Below are 23,587 nucleotides of genomic sequence, written 5' to 3'. Positions count from 1 at the left end.
TTTCAAAACACACCACTCAGACAAAAATGCATGCTGGGAAAAGAACCAGGTTGCAAACCAGTGCCCTCTAGCGGTGGCTACACTGGTACTGCACCTATAAAACATTCCCTCTCAGCAGCACTCGACTCCCGTTTACATACTAGGCCGAAGCCCTTACAGACTAGGCTGAATTGAGGTACTCACTCGCCTGGGTGGCGGTTGGGGGAGGAGGGGACGGGATAGGTCAGGACATGGTGGGACCAGTCACAGGGATGACCCGGGGTGGGGGGAGAAGGGGGTGTGATACATCATGGGTCGGGACAGGGTGGGGGGAATCACATGGATGAGCCACAGCAATGCGTGGCTGGGCCAGCTAGTGGTTTATAAAAAGAATAAAACAATGGAATTACCAGTAAAAAGTTAAAAATAGCTATTTAAAACATGCAAAAACAATAAGTAGCAAATGTTGTATTTGAGATACCATTCTTGTCACACCTTCCTAACATGCCCCCCCCCAATGCATGGAGTTTCTTAAATGGGGAAACATTCATATATGAATCCATGCTGGCTTGGAACATTCCATGATTTGCAGCTTTTTATGCGCTACTGCACCATGTCCACGAGTGTCGTCCAGTAGGAGCTGGAATAAACCATGTCACAAATGTAGCACACTATATTCATGGATTGCTTTCCCTTTTGGGGATTTGTCTCCCAACCTCCACTTTCCAACTTGCTCTTTCTAAGTGCCAGGGGTGCCAACTTGAATAAAATATTGGGGGGGGATCCTAGGTAAGCCCCACTGCAGAATTGATCACATGACACAGTGGACTCACACTATTTGAATGTCAATGCCCATCAAAAATTGGGGGGGGGCGAAGACCCCCTCAGCCCCTAGGAGTTGGCTCCTTTGCTAACTGCTGCCAGGGCTCAAGTATGGTGCAGCCCGAACCTGTTTGTGCACTTCAGCTGCCGGTGGTATTTATGGGCGTGGCACTCTGCACACGCTCAGATAAACTACTTCCCCTTTTCCTCCAGAGGATGCTTCCTGGCGGCACTGAAAGAAGCAACCACCCTCCTTTATCTCTCTTCCTACGATTTAAAGAACAAATAAATCAGGCGCCAGGGCCAAGTTCTGGTGCAACCAGGGCAGGATTTAGGTTTGACGAGGCCCTAAGCTACTGAAGGTAATGGGGCCCTTTATATGTCCAGCTGTCCTTTGTCAACAACAAATTGTCGCTTTTTTTGTGTTGAATATAAGCTATATGGTAATTTATGGACCTAATAGGTATCTAAAGCCATTTGCACATAACAAATAGGAACCTACACAACACAAAACACTGTTGCTGTATACAGAATAGGTTTTGTTTTCTATCTTATATTTTGGAAATGTACACCCAGTTTTTCTTTCTTTGTTTTTTTTTGGGGGGGGTTGGGCAAGTAAGTGGGGTCCTAAGCTATAGCTTGTTTAGCTTATAGGTAAACAAGACCGCGGGGAGAGCTCTTTCTCGGTGCAGCTGCAGACCATTTTGTGGCGCCTCCTTCCGGCCAGAGGAAAGAGAAAACGCCCAGCCGAGGGAGGCTCCCAATCCGAAGTCACGCCGGAACCTGACTAGTTTCCCGCGTAAAGCTCTTCTCGGCTCCCTCCCTCCTTCTTTCCTCTACACTCCCCCCCCTCCCCGCCTCGGATCAGGTTATGAAACCGGCGAGGAGGCGGCTCCTCCTTCCCGCGCCTTTTTCCCGTTCACTCCTCAGCCGGGGCGGCCTGGCCAAGCGGCTGCCTCGTTAGCAAGGAGCGTGTGGTCAAGGTTGTTCAGGTGAGGGGGCGCCCTTGGCTACCGCTTCCCCCTTTGCACCCCTTGCAACTTGTGGCGGAGGCTCCCGCGCTCGGAAGGCGGAGGATACACAGCCCTCCCCTTCGCTTGCCTTCCCTGCTTCTCCCTATCTGACGCCAAGAAGTACCTCCTCTTTCTTCAGGCTCCGCCTTGCTGCCCCCAACCTTATTTCAAAGTCCCCTCACACTTGAAAGGTGGTGGGCTTTTTGTTTTGGGAGGTGTCCAGGACGGGGAGGGCGTGCGGCTCTATTTAAGGCAGCATTGTACTATTTCGCCCGCCTCTGGTATGCTAATATATTGAACTTACATAAAACTGAAAGGTTGTTTCACGTGCTGTATTTGAGGAAGAGGAAGAGGAGCAGCAGCCCCCCTGCAGTATTTGCTTCTACGGTGGTTTCTTGAATTCTATCCTTCCGGGGATTTCTGATCATTGCACTTGGCTATTGCTCGTGACTGGTGAAAATATTTTACGTGTTACGATCAGTGGTGTAGTATTATTCAGGGTTGCAGGGGTCGAAGACCCGTTATTTTTTCCCCCGCAGGAAGGTCCCTGTCTCTGGCGTCCTAGAGCTGCCCAGTCAGCATTAAAGGGGAGCTTTTTAGCCACTAAATAATGCCCCAAAGTATCATAATCATCATTGTTATTATTAAGGACACTGACAACACAAGGTGTTAAACAGGGATTTTGTTCTGAAGTTCTCATTCAAATGCACACTGCCACACACTAGCTATGCCGCAACTCCTTGTACTTATCAATTTTGATAAGAAGCATGTAAAATAAATTGCTTTGTCATTAAATATCGTATGGCCATTAGGAAACTATTATGAATGTGTTTGGAAAGAGCAGTGTTTTTAACACTGAATTTTAAATGTATTACCTGCCCTGCTGTTGATGCAGGGCAGGTAATACATTTAATAATAGTTCAAAAAAATAATAATTGTGAAATGCAACTGTAGAATAATTAAAAACCTTACGACAGCTTTAGGTTAAAATATCTATAAACTGTACACAAGAATATTATTTTACTGAGGTCAATTGCATAGTTTAACTGTGTGCTGCATAATGAAGTACTTTATCTGTTCTGAATCTCTGTCTTGTCTGGATTAAGCTTCAGTATGTTTGCCTTCATCCAGTCCATTACTAACATCTGATGCTTCAGAGATTGAACAACTTCAATTATGGCAATTTCATGGCAATTCCTTGTTTTCTGATATTCCTTGCTCTTATCCTCTTAAGACCAAGGGAAGGGGGAAGAATACCTATACAGTACTAAGCGAGCAATCCTTAGTTTTTCTGGGAATAAATGAAATTGACTGAGGGCGTTGTTGGATCCTGCAGAAAGCAAAGTCAAGGGCTGGGGAAAGATTTGTTAGCAGCGAGGGAGGGCCTAAGGGCCCCAAAATTGATAGCCTAGGATTCTTTGTTGCTCTCTGACTTCCGCACGAGTGTTCTGTAAAGGAGCAGTCCCATATCCACTTACATGGGAGTAAAGCTCATGAATGTGTTGTGAAAAGGGTTAATGTCCTGATTTGGAACACTAATTCTAAAGCAAAAGGTCTAGTTTAATAAAATTATTTCCCTGTGTAGTGCAAGTAAAATGCTAGTCTTTTTAGAGAGGGATTTTGAGAGGTATAGAAATGCAATTTTCAGTCTATAGTAGAAGTTAATGCTATGCTGATCCCATGTAAGAGGCAAAATTGATGGCATTGTAGGGTATATCTGAAGGCTCATGAGGCTTCAACCTGAAGTGAAATGGTCTTGGTCCTGAATAGGAGACCTCCTCAGAACTTTTGCATGCTATCTAGAGTTCCATGATGGAAGAAAACTGGGATATAAATGTAAAAAGAGAATATGTACAGTAATAAGAAAGTATTGATGAGGATTTATGAAATGGTGGAGGTTGAAATCTCATGTTACATTTGCTGTTTACTTCCATTTTAAGCTACTTTAAAAATGTATGCTACTTTTCATAAGAATCTAAAACGTTCTATGACTATATGCCCCACTATGTTGGTCTTTCTCTGTGATTTACCAGAATGGCTCCTGGGAAGCAGTCAAGGGACAAGAAACTACAAAAGTCTCATGAGTGTCCATCGGAAAAAGAGGCAAAAACAACTGGGAAAAGGAAGCAAGACACCAGAGAGCTGGAAAATCAGCCATATGCAAATAAATTACTTGTGAAAAAAGCCCCCAAGCTTCTGGAGAAAATGGGTAATGTCTTCAAACATACATTTCTCATATGTGTCAATGTAATGCTAATGCAGTTTGAGTCTGTTGGTATTGTTTGTTCTGATAGTTGCTATTGCTAACAGACCATGGGTACATGTAATTTGATCTCTTCATATTTAATCCCTTCCCCTGTCATTTTTCCTGCAAGGCTTTTGCTTCTCTCTAGGCCAAAATAGTTATAATGAAATCAGCTCTAAATGCAGCTTGTTTTGGTGGTTTGCCTCTTAACTAACAAAGGTAATTTAATCCCCACATAGTAAAATTAGGAGAGTTTTAAAAGATTGCTTTGTACAGCAATGTGAAGCACAAATCAAATTCTTTGTCGCTTCATGTGGGGCTGCTCAGTTGTAACACCTTTTGAGTTAATGTTCTGGTAATTATTTAATTTGGTCCTGTAAACTTCATTATATTTATTTCAAATATATGCATGTTTTACAATTGCATTCCTGCTATTTAGAGTTTACCACTGGGCCCTGAGTCATGTGTGCTCCAGGGTCAGAGAAATGAATGGTGCTTCAAAGCTGGAAGGAGAAGCTGTTCCTTTCCATACAACAATGAATGAATGGTTTACACTCCCTTTCCTTATTTGAACTGGTAATTGCATTGATGTGAAAACAAAGACAAGTACAGGAACATTTGGTCAACTTTCCTTGAGACTTATTTATCACATTCAGCAGTCCAGTATATATTTTGCCTTTCCAATTTATCTGGTCAATGCACTTTAATCTATCTTTTCCATATCTCCCTTTTTATGGACCTATTTTGACTCTCCACTTAGTTTTTGTTTGAATGTTATTTTACGAGTATTGTACAAAAAAACTGCACTGGCTTTAAAAAAAAGATGAAGCTTTGTACAACCCGAAAAATGTTAGAAAATAAAGCCTCTTAAAGAAATAATCTTCATGATATAAGCAGGTCCAAATATAACTCCCTGTGTTAAAAGTCTTTTGACATTAGAAATCTCTCAATAGTGCAGATAAGGATAGAAGTGTAAAAGCACTGCACATAAAAAGGTAAAGGGACCCCTGACCATTAGGTCCAGTCGTGGACGACTCTGGGGTTGCAGCGCTCATCTCGCCGGTTCTGGCGAACCAGAGCAGTGCACGGAAACGCCGTTTACTGAACCTATTTATCTACTTGCACTTGGATGTGCTTTCGAACTGCTAGGTTGGCAGAAGCAGGGGATTCAAACCGCCAACCTTCTGATTGGCAAGCCCTAGGCTCTGTGTTAAAAGTCTTTTGACATTAGAAGTCTCTCAATAGTGCAGATAAGGCTAGAAGTGTAAAAGCACTGCACATATGCATGTTCAAAATTGGGCTGTCATGCTCTCACTAGATTCTTTAGGGAAGAGGGTTAGGGTTAAGGCAATATGGTCCAAGTAATCAGGGCCTAAAACAAGACATCTAGCGATAGGCAAGCTCAGGATTGTCTGAGGTCATCTTCAAGTTTAATCCATGGGCAAACAAAGGCATGGCAGGTGGCAGGTCTGAGGTCAGGCTTAGGCTAGTCAGTCAGCCAAATCTGCCACATTTCTGGCACATAGGCATTGTTCTAGCAGTTCTTCCAGCCAAGTATGGGGTTTTTTTTTTAGCTGGAAGTGCTGGACTCACACCCTAAATCCAGATGACTTCATCCAGAAGTCTCATTGACCACTATTGAGTGCTTGTCTGTAGTCAGTCCCTTCTAATGAGGTGGATCTTGTGTAGCATTTGCGGTGCCATCTCTCCTCCAGGCTCGGGACTTGTGCACACTCAACCCCAGAGGCTGAACTCACTTGTTGTGTGGGTGGCCCTTCCTCAGCCTGAGTCTGATCCCAGGCTTGTTGTAGTGCTGGGGAGTACAGGTTGTCCTCTGATGAGGAGTCTCCCAGCTGAGGAATGACATAGATCCAATACTGTGTATGGCAATAATGAGACTGCATCTTTTGAAATCTGGGTCTGCCCTATTTATGTGGTGGAAAGGGCCAGTAGAGTGTGGAATGTTTAAACACTTTTCAAGCACTCTCATGCTCCACTGTTTAAAGCAGAGCTTTCCAAACTTTTCACGTTGGTGACACACTTTTTAGACATGCATCATTTTGTGACACAGTAATTCAGTTTTACTAGGAAACCAGAGGTTAAACTACCCCCTTTCCAGCCCCTGAAAGAGCGCAGGAAGTGTTCACACAACACACCTACACACTGCAGCCGACACACTACGGTGTCACGGCACACAGTTTGGAAATCTCTGGTTTAAAGTAAGACTGACTATAAGAAAAGTACTTGCCAGGGATGGGGGAGCGCTCAACACCTCTGTTTGTGCCCCCTTTTAGTAGCAGCCCCACTGCTTTGCATATGAATGGAGAAGCTCTATATTTTAAGCAGCAGGTATGCTGCTGTGACATACAGATTTACCAGGACAGATAAAATCAATGGGGAGTTTTGCTGTTATTTGAATGGGGGTTGCATCCTTAATATTCTCACCTTTTGGTTGACTAAGGAAACACTTTTGTTTTATTATTGACCCTTCCTTGCAAAAATACATGTTTCAAGAGTTTCATTTGATCTGCTTCTACCTCATGATGAGGACTGTCCTCGTCTTACTCCTAAGAAATTGCAAAATGCCGTATTCCTTGCCTTTGGGGGTGATTAGACATGTTGCAGTCAGATTCTGTGTTGCTGTAGATGTCTCTGGTGATTACACACAAAACACAGAACCAATGTTCAAAAACAAATCCCAAGCTGAGTTGCTCAGCAAAATTCTCCCTGGACAACAGTGTTTTTAGACTTTTCCATGAAGAGTCAGCAGGTTTGTTTGTTGAGAACAGCCTGCCTATAGCTCTGTGCATTTTCTGTAGACTACAGAACAAACCTGGAATATTCTGTTTCTGCAGGAACTCGAGAGGGCTTGGCTGGGGTTTATGTTTTCATGCTTTTGGAAGTATCTGGAATAGTATGCTTTTATCCTAAACTGGGCCAATATTTATTTTCTTTGACTGTGCTTTAAGAATGATGTCTCCAACTACCTTACTTTTTAGCTCATTTTTAACCTGGTAGAGCTATACTGACTGCTAATCTATTTCAGTTCAGAAAGGGGGCAAAATACAGCCTCTGTGTTTTTTTCAGGCCTGTTGCAGCCATTGTTATTTCTTTGCATAGTCTTCTCATTGCCCCCTGGGTTTTTTTTTTTTTGCTTAACACCCAGCCAGCTGAAGAGTTTGAGTAGCTCAGAAACTTGAACCACTCAATATTATATGCCCACCTAACCAGTGGTTGCCCATGTTTGCTGCCCCTAATCTAGTGTAGTGGTTGCCAAAGTTTGCTGCTCCTAGTGTAGTGTAGTGACAGTTAGCCTGCAATGCTATTCATACCTGACCTGAGAGTACGCCTCATTGAACTCAGTGGAGTGCTTTGCATGTAGTAGTTTAACATTAAATGTGTAAGAAGCTGGAATGAGTCCAACCCAAACTTGGGCTTGGATACTCCCTACCTCCTTCAACATGTCCAACAAGAGACTTCAACAGTGTTTTGTTTTGCTTTCACAGAATCCTGGCTTGTTATTACAATTATACCAGAGATTGCAGTTCAAAATAGGCTCTGGTTAATTTAACAAGCCAGCCTTATAACTCATGATTTGAAGTGGCTTGTTTTGAAAACTGACTAGAGTTTGTTTTAAAGTATGCTTTCTGTTTCGTTGCACCTGGCTGTAGTTTGGGGGGGGGGGGAGTTTAAAAAACAGTGAAATCTGTCCTAAGTGAGCATGTTAGTAGTTAGGTAGTAATATAACTTTTGCTGTTGTCTGGCAGGAGAAGCTTTCCATGGATCCATGATCAGAAAAACAGGAGTGTTCTTCCATCAGCGAGAGACACAGAAGAACATTGTCCATTATCTACATCAGAATATGCTGGGTGGTGCTATTGGGACACGGCTCAGAAAGGTAGGTGTTTTTCCTGAGGCTCCTGCAGTTTCTATTCCTATCTAAATGCATACTCTGCATAGTAGTGTGGAGGAGAAAAGAGTTACAGTTCTGTTATTATTGACTGTTTGGCCCATGTTCCCTCCTCCAAAGTATGCATAATACAGCCATGTGTAGATTTTTCCTTTTTTTAAATCCACCTGACTACATGACACTCTGGTTGCATTTGCACATAATGCTAAATGATGGTTTAGCTAGAATGAGCTTGAGAGAGACTGACTCTCCTCCTCCTCCTCCTCCTCCTCCTCCTCCTCCTCCTCCTCCTCCTCCTCCTCCTCCTCCTGTGCAATTGGGAGAGGGATACTGGCAGAGTATAGTTCCACTTTTAACGTATATTGGCTTAGCATTATTTTTGAACCAGGAATCCTGGTTTAATAATTGCTCATTGTCATGTTGCTCATCTTCTCACCATATTCCTTTTCCCCTTATCATTTCCGGAGAAAGCCAGCTGGGGTGGGGAACAGTTTAAAGTAGAAAAATGAGCAGGTAAAGAGTTCCACAGCTCCTCCTCTTGTTGTACCTCTGGTGAAGCTTGCATCACCTAGATGCAGAAATGCATGTTGACAACATTATGACATCATTATGACATTGGCTGATTGACAGGAGGGTGTTCTCGCCCACCTATCAAAGTTAGCCTGCAGGGTGTGGGGAGATAAAGATCTGGCCATAAAGCTTCATGATCCACAACTGATCTAGACGTTGTTTTCTGTTAAAAAATAAAATTAGAGGGAAGATACATATGGATGCATGTAGTGTAGTATGGTCCACAGTTGAACCTGTTAGCAGTATACCGTGTTTCTCCTAAAATAAGACATGCCTATAAAATAAGCCATGGCACGATTTCCATGCGTTGAAAAAATATAAGACATACCCCGAAAATAAGCCGTAGTGCTACCGTATGTGAGCTCTACTTGGTGAAGAGGACAAAAGTGGCATTTGCGGTGGAGAAGAGAGGAAGGCACGAAGAAGAAAAGAGGAGCGATTAAAGACGCCTCATGAATGACCTCCGTGTGTGTCTCTTTCTCCCCCTGTGCGCGTCCCTTTCTCTCCCCCTGTGCGCGTCCCTTTCTCTCCCCCTGTGCGCGTCCCTTTCTCTCCCCCTGTGCGCGTCCCTTTCTCTCCCCCTGTGCGAGTCTCTTTCTCTCCCCCTGTGCGCGTCCCTTTCTCTCCCCCTGTGCGCGTCCCTTTCTCTCCCCCTGTGCGAGTCCCTTTCTCTCCCCCTGTGCGAGTCCCTTTCTCTCCCCCTGTGCGAGTCTCTTTCTCTCCCCCTGTGCGAGTCTCTTTCTCTCCCCCTGTGCGAGTCTCTTTCTCTCCCCCTGTGCGAGTCTCTTTCTCTCCCCCTGTGCGCGTCCCTTTCTCTCCCCCTGTGCGCGTCCCTTTCTCTCCCCCTGTGCGCGTCCCTTTATCTCCCCCTGTGCGCGTCCCTTTCTCTCCCCCTGTGCGAGTCTCTTTCTCTCCCCCTGTGCGAGTCTCTTTCTCTCCCCCTGTGCGTCTCTCTCTCTCTCTCTCTCTCTCTCTCTCTCTCTCTCTCTCTCACACACACACACACACACACAGCCCACCTCTCGCTTCCCCCCACCTTTTCCCCCTTCCATTCTACCGGTATGTGCCCAGCCATGAGTTGCTTGTTGATTTCCTCTTGATGGCCGAGACAGAGAGCGAGGCAGGCAAACTGCAGCTACGGTAGGAAAGTAGCGAGCTCTCGCAGACATGCGGGTGGTTTTTTTAAAACTGACATCCCCTCCCTTCTCATTTTGCCGAGAGACCCAGACAACTTGCATTCCTAGGCTTCAAAGGTTATGCATATGAAAGAGGAGATTAAGGAGATAGATAAAGACAACTTCCTATTATCACCTTGCCTTTGTCCTGAAAGATAGAAACCTTATGGTAGCCATGAGATCTGGGCATCAAAGGAAAGTACTTAACAGCTATTTGGTAAAGCCAATTGTGATCTCAGGCAGCATCTGGCTAATCAGTCCTGAGAAAGAGAAACGTGATTTCTGTTGTACAGCATCTGTAAAATTCATATAAAAAATCATTTCCCTGTTATGATCCAGCCCCCGAATAAGACATCCCTTGAAAATAAGCCATGGTGTGTTTTTTTGAGGAAAAATAAGACGTGTCTTATTTTAGGAGAAACACGGTAGTTGCAAGAGTAGCACAGACTTGCGTATATGGGAATTGTTGGGCTTATCTCTCACTCTCTCTCTCATTGTCTTTGCAACAGTGTCTTCAGGTGCCCTTTGTACGTTCCCTCTATTCATATCGCCTGTTCCGAACAGCAAGTCCCTTTGACAGGAGGGTTACATGCTTGGAATGGCATCCAACACACCCCAGCACAGTTGCTGTGGGCTCCAAAGGTGGAGACATCATTCTTTGGGACTATGAAGTGCTTAATAAAAGCTGCTTCATAAAAGGGGTAAGTCATTGTGAAGATCGAATGCAGTGTCTATGCAAGCTCTTTGTTAGAGCTGTATGTAGATTGATGATGAAGGCTTCTAGTTAGAACTCTATTGCACTGGAGAAATCTGTGTTGTAATTTCCCAGCTCTCTATACAAGGGAATGATCTGGCTACTTATTTGAGTTAGATAATTTTTGTTTTAACTTTTTACTTCAGATTCATTAGATGTGAAAGTACTTCATTGAGTTGAAGGAATGAAATATTCCTTCAAATGAAATATTATTTTTCATCAGCCTTGCTTTGAATTGTTAATAATGCCTTGGCAAAATACACATGTGTTTATCTGTGGAGTGAACTTCATCTTTTCTAGAGGTTAAGCAAACCCAGAAGAAGAGAATAGCTTCCTTGAGAATTCCAAGTCTTCTCCAAGGATACTGAGCTGCTACGATTTGTATATCTGTCTGTATTCAAGCAAAGATTTTTTTATAACATCGTCTTAGACATTTCAAAGAAAAGCTCACAAAAGCATAAGACTAATACTCTGAATATGGAAGTTTCAGAGTTCCCAAGCTGTTGTTTATAATCCAGAACAGCTTTCCTGGCATCACCGCAATGTTGCATTTTATCCTCCCAAATCCTCACAAGAAGGTAATAATTCAGCCCCCAAATTGAGCTCCTGAAACTCTTCATATATAGCACCCCCTCCCTCCATTGGGGCATTACTTGTCTTCAGTCTTATCCTTTATCCCTTTCCCTGCTCCCACTTCTAGTACCCTTAGGTTCAGTCTTTTAGCAACTGTTCACAGAACAACCCATTCTTGTAAAGAGGTTGAGTAGGTGACTTTCAACAGTTTAGTTCATGGTGGCAACCCTGAGAAGAAGCTGAGTCAAACCACTCAAGATGTAGATGTTGCCAGGAGTTCTGCAGGCTTGTTCTTCAACATGGCAGTTATTTAAAAGAAATGGTATTGGCCAGAGGAAACTTCTCCTATATGAGGATATTTGTTCAGCTTGGCTAATGAATGCTGCCTTGTACTGGTGTTAGATGAGATAACAAGAGGGACTCTCCTTCTTCCTCATCTCTGAGTAGCTTTCTGTTTTTATTCATCCCATTCATTGTAGATGAGAACTGGAGGGGCCATCACAGGAATGAAGTTTAACCCTTTTAACCCTAGTGAGCTGTACACATCATCAATTGCTGGAACTACTGCCCTGCAGGATTTTAATGGAAATACAATTCGAGTCTTCACCAGTACCGACGACTGGGAGTAAGATGTGATAAAAGTTTTCCCCACCTCTCACTGCTTCTAGTATTAGAAGGCAACAAAATACAGGAAGTGGTGTAATTTTGGTATGGGTCGCCCCTCACCCTGGTCTTACCAGAGTTATTCACTCAGAATGTGAATGATTTGCTCTTCTTGAATCACTGCTATTTGCTTTAATCATGTACTTTATCTTTTAGCCCCCGAAACTGGCCCTTAGGGCAGGTTACATAAGTAAAAAAAAACAATGTGGAGGAAAACAGTGTACAATTTGATATCACTATGGAAAAGGAGCCTTGTAGCACCTTTAAGTTATTAAGAGGTGCATCTGATGAAGTGGGCTCTTCACAAACGTTCATGCCACAATAAGTCTGTTGAATCTTGTGGCATCCAACTGTGTTGCCACCTGCGAATAAGTGATGCTGTAAACAGAGATCTCTGTAGGCTGCTTTTCATTTTGACACTTGAGGAAAGCCTTCAATGACAATAGACTGAGATACATTAGGATTTCTTTTCTTCTTTTCTCATCCTTATTTTGTCAGCATCTTGTGATATCATATCGCTTGTTTTTGGGTTCATTTTGAATGCTTACCAGTTTCACATTTTTTGTGCTTAAGCTATCTTAGGATCTCTTGAAACTTCATTGAGCACTTTATTTGATGTTACTTTGTCCTGATACTGATATTAACACCAGCTTTGGGAAGAATGTGTGAATAAAGCTTTATCTGTGTCAACCTGAATGTAGGTTTGGTTGCATGAGTGTTTTATTTTCCTCCCAATTCAGGCACCAGGAACCTGATTCTCACAGTAGTTATATCTGAAGCATATATCAGAAGCAAAACAGACACATGCTTGGATATCCTCATGTAATATTTTTATACCCCTCCGCAGATGGAGGTCCTTGTGTCAAGGAATAAACGTGACATAAGTTTTTGTGTGAAGTCTTCACATTTCGATGCAGCAAAGCGAAGATTGATGGAATTAGATTAGTTTTCCTCTACGCTAAGGAATCTCCAGAAGCTCCAATGGGTGCTGAGAAGTAAAATAAACAATGCACTGAATGCAGCTGCAGAGAAGTTGTGAATGAAGACCCTCCTAGAAATATATAATGGAGTTTCAGTGCTGAGGTTCAATAGGATGGAATAGTTTTCCAATTTATTCTTGGTTTTTCAGTTGTGTGGAGGGAGATCAAATTGCAGTTGCCACATTCACATCCTTTAGTCGGAACAAGAGGAACCTTAATGTAGCTGAAGGGAACTTTTTAATATGTGGGAAGTTGCCTGGCTTTATCATAAAGGTGCAGAACTTATTTGCGTTTTCTATACACAATTGGGGATATTTAATGCTATACTTGTTTAAGGATGGAGGATGTGTGTCATGACTGGAGACATAATGTTATATGTTGTCCTCAGTATTATCCTAGGTCTGCAAAGTTCTTTGTTTGCTCTGTGTTTAAATAGGTACTTGAAGTGTTAAAGAATGTAGGAGTAGAAAGTCAATACAAATAGTTCCACAGGAAGGAGCTTGATAAACCAGTCTACTAGCACACTGATGGCTTAGTGTTTCTCTCTTAGTGTTTTTTTTAATTGCTTGGTGCTTTTGAAGAGGATATTGTATAGCTTCTCAACATTTTTGAAGTGCAACTTCTGAAAGGAATTTGCATGCAACATCTGAGAAGTTAACTAATTCAGAAGTTAACTAATTGTACAGTACTCGTACTGTGCAAGGTGCAGTGATCTGTATTATGTAGGTAGGTGTGAATTCACCTAGAGCAGGCATCCCCAATCTTTGGCCCTCCAGATGTTTTGGACTACAATTCCCATCATCCCCGACCACTGGTCCTGTTAGCTAGGAATCATGGGAGTTGTAGGCCAACAACATCTGGAGGGCCGCAGTTTGGGGATACCTGACCTAGAGCCTAAACTCAGTGCATCTCTGCCAGGTTGTGCTGACTGCCTATTCCTATTCTTCCCCAGTAACTTAGGCATATTCCTCTCCTCTTCCCATCTGTGTTCCAGAAAGGCCCAGGAGACTTTATTGGAGGCATGAAATTCAGCCCATTTGAGTCGGCAAATCTTTATGTGGCATCAGGGAATGGTACCCTTAATCTACAGCACCTTGAGGGCCGACCAGCACAAGTGATCTCCCGCACCCCAGTCTGTGACCATGAATTCCATGATATTTGGTGAGGAGTGAGAAGGGCAGGGTCATTGTTCAGCTCACAAATTTCCTTTACCCTTCCTTTGAATGTGCCAGGACAGATTACTAGCATTTGTTTGGGCTGTTCCCCTGGGCCTATTGGAGGCAATACGTTTCTGATCATGTGGATGTCCATTGGAACATGATTACTGTTGTGCATAATAGCAAATGGAAGTAGTTCGGCTTTTTCGTGGGCATGAGCACTTGAGTAGTGCTTTGCTTAATGGAGTCATGAGTAGAATCCTGGAAATCCCTCTTTCCTTGGGTGCATAGCGTACCCTATATAGTACACCTGATACATAGAGAAGGCAAACAACTTTTTCAGTAGGAATTCCACAAACTGCAGCACTCTAACCATGTCACGTATGCTCAAAGAAGAGTGAATAAGACAGGTTTTGGGGTTTTATCTTTACACTGTCTATTGTCCCGAACTGAGCGAGTGTGACTGTGCATCAGAGCCAATAAGGTCTGCTTTCATATAGCAGGCACATTTATCAGCTGCACGTCTCCCATTAAAACAAAGTAATACAGGAAGAGAAACTTTATGAAGATATAAATTGCACCTCATGCTTGGGAGTTAGTATTGGGAGGTAGTGTGTGATATTCCCAAAGAAAGAGGAATGCATAGAATTCTGATGCTTGTTTAGATCTGGGTTTCTTTTTCAAGCATTCTGGAGGTTCACTGGAAGGCATGTGAAAGATAAGGAGCAATCTCATCTGCCACAGAAAGTGTGACTTGGCTCTCACACTTGCAAGGCAAACCCTACCATCAGGCACAACATGTTGGCAGATGTTTTAGGGCAGTAGTAGAAGCCCCTTGCTCTAGTTACTGAGCCCCTCAACTATTTCCCTATAAGAGCAGAGTGTGCCACAAGTTCAATAATACTTTGAGCTGATGTGATACACATTGTGAATGTTTTAAAGAGTGTGGTTGGTCTTTCCAAGTGATGCCTGTTGGGTTTGTTACACTACTTGATATATAATCCAACACTGATCCCACATCAGAATGCCACTAGGGTTCAGTTCAGCTCAGCTGTGATTCCATTATTTATATAAATACTGTTTTTGCATTCTGCTAAGAACAGAGAACCACTTTAGTTATACATGGGTGAAAATTCTGAATTTGTACTTCTTTCTTTTTTAGTTTCTGGTACTGCAGCGTTGATGTATCTGCAACTTGCCGGACTGTGGTGACAGGTGATAATGTGGGGAATGTAGTTCTGCTCACTACTGAGGGCGAAAAGGTTTGTGTGCCCCTCCTCTTTGCCTTACAGTCTGCTTTGATCAGACATACATACTTAGGTTTTTGAAATTTTAAACATCTGCCTAATGTTGCCCTGACTTAGAATATACATCATGGATGATTTTGGACTCCTATCAGCCCCAACCCGCAAGGCCAATGATTGATGATTATGGGAGTTGTAGTATTAACAACATCTGGAGAGCCACAGGTTCCCTTTACTGGAGAGATCATATTCCGCAGGAAGAGAACCTGGAAGTTCCTTATTTAGATTAATCTTGGATCTCCTTTAGAATTGTCTTTATTAGGCTGATTTAGAATACAAGCATATGCTCTCCTGCCTTCCATATCAATTTTTTTTAAAAAAAGATGTTTTACCACCATCTAGAAAAGTATCTTTGATTTCTAAATCTCTTGCTCTGTAGTTGTAATGCGTTTTGGCTTTTGTTATATCCTCTGCAGGTATGGAACCTGAAACTGCACAAAAAGAAAGTGACTCACGTGGAATTCAATTCTCACTGTGATTGGCTCTTAGCTACAGCCTCTGTGGATCAGACAGTAAAGATCTGGGATCTGAGAAACATTAAGGACAAGTCAAGTTCTCTTCATGTACTTCCACATGATAAACCCGTTAATGCAGGTAAGATAGCAAAGTGGCTCATGGCTTATACTCTGCCACCTAACCATTCTTGGCTTGTACGTGTTTCAGGTCAGTGCCACATGCCTTTGTCTTTCCACCTTGCATTCACTGTACCAGTTGTTGGCCGTGTAAAGGTCAATGCCAGTCCTGCTACCTCACAAGGTTATTTAGATAAAATGAGATACAACCACATTATAAGGTGCCCTCAAACCTTGGCATGAGTTGTGAAGGAAATTGGAAGATATGTGGAAAAGACTAACACTAGTCCTATTCATGTCATAGTTTCACATGTCTTGTCAAAAAGAGGAAGTGTGTCTATACTGAGTGTGTCTATAGACTTGCTAAAATTTAAATCAAAGTTTTAGTAGTAATGTTAGCCCCACAAGATAAAAACAACAGAGAAGAATGGAGGTTGTGGCTTATCATTTCCCATTATGCAACACTTGTATAACATGGATAAAATCTTATTCTTAATGTCTGAATTGTTTTCATAAATAAAGAGTAACAAGAATTGTTTACCATCTTTCAGCCAAATTCCAAATCATAGTAATGATTTCCCTATCCTTCAACATAGGAGGTTTTTTATTAGGCCATTTACTTGCAACCAGTATTTTGGCATCTGAAAACAGATTCCAAATAAACTTGAGATGTTCAGGCCACACTATGTATTTCAGATATCCAAGTGCAAAATTCAAGATTTATATTAAATGTTACTTCAAAATCACTGAATTCTAAACCAGTCCCTGCCTCCCCAAATTCTGCATGGTCATTTCACATTTCCAGTTTGTGAATCTTGCAAGTCTTGTTTAAAAAGTATGTGGTAAAGCTGAAAGTGAAGTCAGTGTGAATTTATTTAATTAAGTCCAAGGAAACTGAATTTAGAGACACCGATAACCTACTGAAATCAGTGGTACTTGAGGATTTATGCAGATAGTTTTGGTTGATTTTGGTAGAAATTCAGCATTTTGTTTCAGATAAGATTGCTTGTTACATTCTAGTTATGTCTATAATTGGTGCTATTTTGGGCATATTCAAATGTTGCTCTTGTCTGTTTTAGAAGAGACCATCACTCAACAATTACACATTTATTAGAATTCTTCTACAGGACTAATAATAATAATAAGCATAGTGAAATAGTAATCATAGCTGCAATGTCTATAAATATAATATTCCATTGATAATTTATTTTGTTATTGGCCACAATACATTTACACATATTCCTGTTTTCTCCCCCTCCTCCCCAGCTTATTTCAGCCCAACGGATGGGGCTAAACTACTGAGTACTGACCAGTACAATGAAATCCGGGTCTATTCCTCTTCTGATTGGTCCAAACCCCAGTGTTTGATTTCACATCCCCATCGGCAGTTCCAGCACCTTACACCTATCAAGGTGAAGAAATAGGAGTGTTGACCTGGGAGCATGGCCCACTTGATGCAGAGAGCAGAGAGTTCAGAAGAAAAGCATATTACAACTCCTGTATGGAAAATTGCTGGGAGCCTTATGGACGGGCTTTTTCTATATGTATAGATTCAAGTATAGGATATTGAGGAGAGTGGTTCATTCTGCTTCTGGTTATGGATCTATATAAATAAGCATTCCAGTATACAACCTTAGACTGGAAGCTACAGTGACAGTAGACAATTATTGGTGGCAGGGTTGGGCAGAAGGAATCCTAGGGCAGTGGCACCTAGTTGTAATAAGAATGTCTCCCTAGATTTGTATACAAGTTCCAAGTGGTAGGGTTAGTAAGAACCTATGGAAATTCTGTTGCTACATTATGATGCCTTGAAAGGTCTGCAATTTGCTTTCTCTCGTGTGAGGGGTACAAGCTGAATCTGAATGACCCACAGGACGCCAGCACTTGATAATACGTTGTTGTCGTCATCCTAGTCCTCTGTAACACGTATCAGTTTAGCACTGACCTTGCTTTACCACCTCTTCTTTATTTTAGGCGACATGGCATCCTCGCTATGATCTCATTGTGGTGGGTCGTTACCCAGACCCTAAGTTCCCAAGCTACACAGTGGGAGAGCTGAGAACCATTGACATATTTGATGGAAACAGTGGGGAGATGGTGTGCCAGCTGCATGATCCAAATGCATCTGGAATTATATCGGTAGGTGTAGATAGCATGTCCGAAGAGCTACTGTGCCCGCACCCCCCAAAAAACTGGAAGGATGAGGGAAATAATAATTTCTTTTCTTATATGGTGCAACTGATTGATTGATGGGTTTGCTTGTGGCAAAAGTTTGCATCCAATACAGGGCTTCTCTTTAAGAATAGCTCCCACAGCTATTTTTAAGGACTCAGAAGACAGACATATTCACAGCAGGAGTTTACTTGGGTAGGGAGGCCCTGTGTTACCACTTTTTGGTAGGACCACTAGTGCCTAATGGAGAGAAATCCTCTGAAACCTGGACTGCCCTATTGTACTGGATGTGGCGAGAGCTTCACACATTTTAGCTTGTCTTGGTAGCCAGCATCTGTGGTTTCCATTATTCTGACCTTCCTCTATGTCTCACTTCTGACCCCATGTTGCACCTGGGAGATCTTTGGAAGCAAGAAGGCTTCTTGATGCTACTGAATCATCTAAAGCATGGTGTAAGGTCAGAGATGAGGCCCCTTCCCCACCCCTGAGTTTTCTGTACATGTTGGATGACTTAAGTATGGTCAGTCAGTGGAGACTCTGGTGGTGGGTTCAAGCCCTACATAAGGCAAAAGATTCCTGCATTGCAGGGGCTTGGAATAGATGACCCTGGTGGTCCCTTCCAACTCTACAATTCTATGATTGTGTGTCTATGCATTTGATGTGTATATCTTGACCAGCAAGAAGTGTGAGAGCTGTCAGAGTTCTCTACATTGTGTGGGGACCTCAGGGAAGAAGAAGCACCTTCCACTTTCTGCAGGGTCAAGGTCATCAGAATCAGTTTTTTTGTCATTGCCACTGATGAATGTGTTTGTGAACTGTAGCAGAGACATTTATATATCCTTTTCTTTTTTTTAGGTTTTTTTAGCTGTGTTTTTTTTAAAAAAAAGCTGCTGAACTTGCCATTTGCAATGTTGCAAATTCCAGCCTTTCCACTGAATGCCTGGACAGACTACTGTAGTAGCCCCACCTTTTCCTCCAGAGGCATGCCTTTGGTTTCCTAAACTCCAGAAATGAGGAGATGCACAGCTGTCTCCATAGATAAACAAAGTTCATGTCAATTCATTTGGTGTGTGAGCTGTGGGAAAGAATAGTTGCTGAGTTGCTTATTTCCACACCAGATGTTCAGAATTGAAATCAGAGCCCTGATTTTTTAAAAATCTATCTTAATTGTGCACCCATGCAGTTTCTGAGGCAGAGGTTCATTTCCATTCTTGTGGTGGAAGAAACGTTTTATATCCTGTTGCCAGAGCTGCCTCTTCCTAAACCAGATTTCGTGAGAGCCGCTCACTGAGGCTCCTGGTTAGATCTGCCAGTTAATTTTCTGCAGGAGGCTTTTAAAAATCTTTTTATTCCTTTGCTTCTTGTCACCATACACATCTCGTGATGGACTGATAACATAGGTGGGGGGTGGAGGAGAGACCTGCTATTCAAAGCTCTGCTGATTTGTACAGAACTCTTTCCACATCCAGTGCTGGGCATTTCTCTGTTCCTCTGTCCAGAATGTTCTGGGTTTTTTATTTGATTGATGATGTTAAGTGAACAACCGACACGATTACAATGCATTATTGTGTTTACATTTGCAGCTCAATAAGTTTAACCCTATGGGAGACACACTGGCTTCTGGAATGGGTGAGTGGTTGGTTTAATCTTACACATTTGATAATGGATCACTGTTCTCACCAGATAAAAACAATCAGGCACTATCCAGAAAAAGCATGCTGACAGTGGGGTTGGATTTTGTGGCTATGCTTATAACACTTCCTCGATGTTCATTTGGGACATTTTTATCCAACCTTTCCTCAACTTCAAGGAGACCAACAACAAAAGTTGTATTTCAAGACCATTTACATGTTCACATACACAGAAGAATGGGTGGTACTTTAACAATAAAAGCACAAGAGAGAGTGGTGCTGAACCCTTCCCATGCCTTACCTTCCAGCTACCTTCTTGGCTCTGTTACCAGAAGCGAGCCAGAAACAGAGAAAATATGAGGTTGAGGAGAGTTCATCACCCCATTCCTGTGGGATCCTCTTGCTGCTAAATATACCAATCCCTGCTTAGCATGTGAACGGGCCAGTTTTGTGACTTTCCACATGCAATCTCTTGCTGTCACAGCCACACCTACCATATTTTTCCATTTATATGATGTATAAGACGACCCCTGTTTTTTTTTAACCCAAAATTAAGAAATTAAGTTGTTTAGCTTTTTGGGGGGGTGGAGGGGGTCTCTTCTGCCAATCACTCACCTGCCTGTCCGCCACTGCCAATCGCTTGCCACGGTCACTCCCGATCACACACCTTGCCGCAGCCAATTGTCTGCCTGCTCGCAGCCGCCAACAGCCCACCCGCCCACTTGCTACAGCCACCAATCACCCAGCCAATCGCCGCTGCCAATCTCCTGCTTGCTGCTGCCATTAATCGCAACCCCCCCCTGCATTCATTATCCGCGTATAAGACGACACCCAATTTTTGCTTATTTTTTTTTAAGCAAAAAGCATCGTCTTATACACAGAAAAATACGGTACTTTGACCCTTGACTACTTTGTTCTTTAGCTTAGAAATGATAGGGTGGAACAATCTTATTGAAAGGAGAGTACTGCTGCCATCTATTGGCCTTTTAGGCAGTAATGCAGAAGACAAGGTCCAGAATAAATTAACCTTGGCATTTATACGGATTCTTTCAAGTAAATTTACCTAGCATCTGGGACAAATAAACATTTTAGCAGTACCAGTATACCAGGGCCTTTGTCTGTTACACTGTACCAAGGATTGTGGACTGAACCTGTAGACTTTTGCTAGTTTCCAACTGTCTGCTTCATATCTTAAGTGGACCCTTCCTTGCTTGGAGGAAATTTGGCAACATAATAAAGGCATGCAAGAGAGCAAGGGACAGGGGAGGAACACCAGGTGATAAGTAAATGGCGTATCACGATTCCTTGGCAAGAAGAAAGGGGGGGGGAGTCTTGGGTGGGAGACAGCAACCTGAGTGACAGGCAGATTGCTGTTAGGAGCAGACAGGCAGATTGCTGTTATTTTCTAAGATTCAGTCAGGCTATAGCTTCATTGTCTTCGGGTGTTTCTGCAGTACGTTTTTAGCTGAGTGCACAGGGTGATTGGTGATGATGACTAGTGACTGAGTGGGAGATATTGTGGGAGTTAGTGTGTGGGTTGTGTGTGGGAGCTGTTGGATGCGTGAGAATAGAATGGAATGAGTGATACTGAATGAGCAGCAGGTGTTGTATGATTTGAGTAGATGTAAGACAGAATTTGGATGTGATTTGTGTGTGTCAGTAAGATGAATGCTATATATTGTGAGTCAAGGAAGGGGGAAGGGATCGTTGAGTCTTAAGATGCTTTCATAATTTGCCACTTTGTGTTTGTTTTGGGGGATTTTATTGTATTGTAATTTAATGTTATTTCTCAGTTTCCTTGTCTGCTCTTTCTCACTCTTGCTCTAGATATATATACTACACATAGTTGCAGGGGCGCATACACACACACACACACACACACACACACACACACACACACACACACAATTTTATAAACCACTAAGAAACTGTCTTAAGTGTTAAAGAGGTTTATAAAGTGTTAAGAGGTGTTTGAAAATATGGAAAAAAAACCTCAGACATAGCTGTCAAACTTAAAGATACAGTTAAGTGTTGGGAAAGATGAATTATTGATATACCCGATTATTAGCTACTACTTTGGATTCTGTTCCTGTAATGAGACTTTGTAGATCTAACATCAAAAGCCAATTGCTCCATTAAACCTTAGTAGCTGGGAAATAAGCATGTCTGAGCTCTTGGATATATCATCATCATCATTTAAAATATGTACTTGGGTTACAATAGTACATACAGAGTCTCTGTTTTCAAGTCGGATATTTCGTCATACAGGTCAGTCACATTCAGAGTGAGACATTATTGTTACAGGCAATATGGGTTTGGCAGGAAAGAGAAAGTGGGAAGAGAGATGGGGGAAAGAGGAGAGATAGTAAAGTTTCATTCTTTTGCATGGTATATGAGCAAAGCGTTTGTGTCAGCATCATGTGAACAATTCCTTTATTTTTGCTGGCGATGGTCAGAGCTCTTGGAATGTACTTTTTATTTGGCTTTCCAAAGCAGAATTCCTAAAACTGTGACTTTTTTTCTGGCAGGTTTTAATATTCTGGTCTGGAGTCGGGAGGAAATGGTAACCCAGAATCAGGAGTGTCTTATGCAGTCCATGACAGAGCAGGGAATGAGATGCAGAAGCTCATCTCGACTGGGGACACAGAACCAAAGACAATCAACCACAGGAGCAAGCAAACTTAAAACGAAACTATTTAGTCCTGAATTAGAGAGCACCAAAACAAAGGGCAAAGAGCGTAAATTACAGGAGAAGAAGAGAGGAAAATATTCAGAGGACTGATCAGGCAAGCATATGTGGTGTTCATTTAGAGCAAAGCCTGTGCTGGCATGGTTGGCAGTGGTGGCTTCAGAGAGAAGCAAGCTCTTACCCTAACCCAGCTTCTCTGGATCATGGATGTTATGTTCCTGGATCATGGATGGTATGTTTCAAAATCCTTTATTAAGAGCAAAGAATGGCTCCACGCTCAATACTCACATGCACTTGGCCCAATTAAAGGAGTACCATATTTGTGCACACTTGCAGATTTTTAACTGTCTGGGACATGGCACAGTGCAGTGAACTGGGCTATGCTGACAGTTCAGTTTGCATTTTTAGAACACTATATTTCCCCTTGAGCAACCTGGGATTGTCTTCCCATGCCACTTCAAAATGTGAGAATTTCCCTTCTTAAGGGTTCTTTCCCAGCACTGCTTCCTCAAAACAGATATGTTGTGAGGCAACTGTTAAGCTAAAAGCATTTACTTGACTGATAAATTGCTTGTGGCCTAGGTATAAAAGTAAACTCTTCGTGAAGAGGCTGTTTGAGACCGAGGGAGGTGGCTTGGGTTGCAGTTGCTATTGGGATTTTGTTTTGTTCACCTTGTTTACAAAATTGAGATACATTCAATAAAGTTTTGTATGGAACATTTTTTTGGGTAATGCTTGAGAAGCTGAACAGTTCCCTAAGAAGAAAAAGAACTAGGACGTAAGCATAGCCAAAGACCAGATATGAGGAGCTTTACAAACTTTATCCCAAATAAACTGAAGTTCTGTGAACAGAATTATGCAAGTTTTAGTAACTTGCATAATTTTGCTTTCAAGAACAAGGCATTTTAGATCTTGACTCCGGCCTCCCCCACCCTCTGGTAAGAGCTCTGGAACAAAAGAAAGGGAAATATTGTGGACAATTTAAAGTGTTATTGGGCAGGAATCAAAGAATAATAACCATCGTAGGAAGAAAAAGATTCAGGAGCCCCATCTTTGCAAACTCAGTTGAAAATCTGCTCAACTCACCTCGTAATCTCCTCCCCTGCTTCTACTTCCATATGCTCACGTTTGATTCCTTAAAAAGCAGCAGTTTCAAGATGTTCCACCTGCACACCAGATATAAATGTGCAGAGTAGGTGGAACCCTATAAACCCACTCCTTTAAATACATCAATTTACATACAGCAACAGTAAAATAAAGTGCAATACCTACAGACAACTTTCATAAAGGCAGGTTTTCCCTTGGGGAAAATGTTTTCTCACTAGGATCCATGATGCAAAATGATGTATTTTGCAATAGATTGCACATTCCCCTTTTG

The 23,587-nt window shown here is 42.3% G+C and overlaps 1 protein-coding gene across 2 annotated transcripts; it reads left to right on the top strand.

Annotated features, from left to right (window-relative positions):
- The first annotated feature begins 1,029 nt into the window (after positions 1 to 1,029).
- On the top strand, positions 1,030 to 22,928 carry DDB2 (damage specific DNA binding protein 2). 2 transcript variants are annotated; one of them, XM_035114930.2, is made up of 11 exons: positions 1,030 to 1,163; positions 3,848 to 4,023; positions 7,827 to 7,957; positions 10,224 to 10,415; positions 13,679 to 13,845; positions 15,004 to 15,103; positions 15,562 to 15,739; positions 16,984 to 17,129; positions 17,692 to 17,856; positions 19,473 to 19,518; positions 22,049 to 22,928. In XM_035114930.2, the coding sequence occupies exons 2-11, from the start codon at positions 3,849 to 3,851 to the stop codon at positions 22,300 to 22,302; spliced, it is 1,554 nt and encodes a 517-aa protein (XP_034970821.2). In that variant the 5' UTR covers positions 1,030 to 1,163; position 3,848; the 3' UTR covers positions 22,303 to 22,928. The 2 variants fall into 2 exon arrangements, with proteins under 2 accessions (XP_034970821.2, XP_034970812.2); XM_035114921.2 differs by lacking the exon at positions 1,030 to 1,163 and adding an exon at positions 1,636 to 1,793.
- The last annotated feature ends 659 nt before the right edge of the window (positions 22,929 to 23,587 follow it).

The sequence above is a fragment of the Zootoca vivipara genome, chromosome 1, assembly GCF_963506605.1.
Source record: "Zootoca vivipara chromosome 1, rZooViv1.1, whole genome shotgun sequence".
In the NCBI taxonomy this organism is placed as follows: Eukaryota; Metazoa; Chordata; class Lepidosauria; order Squamata; family Lacertidae; genus Zootoca; species Zootoca vivipara.
This window is presented reverse-complemented; position numbering and strand designations above follow the sequence as displayed.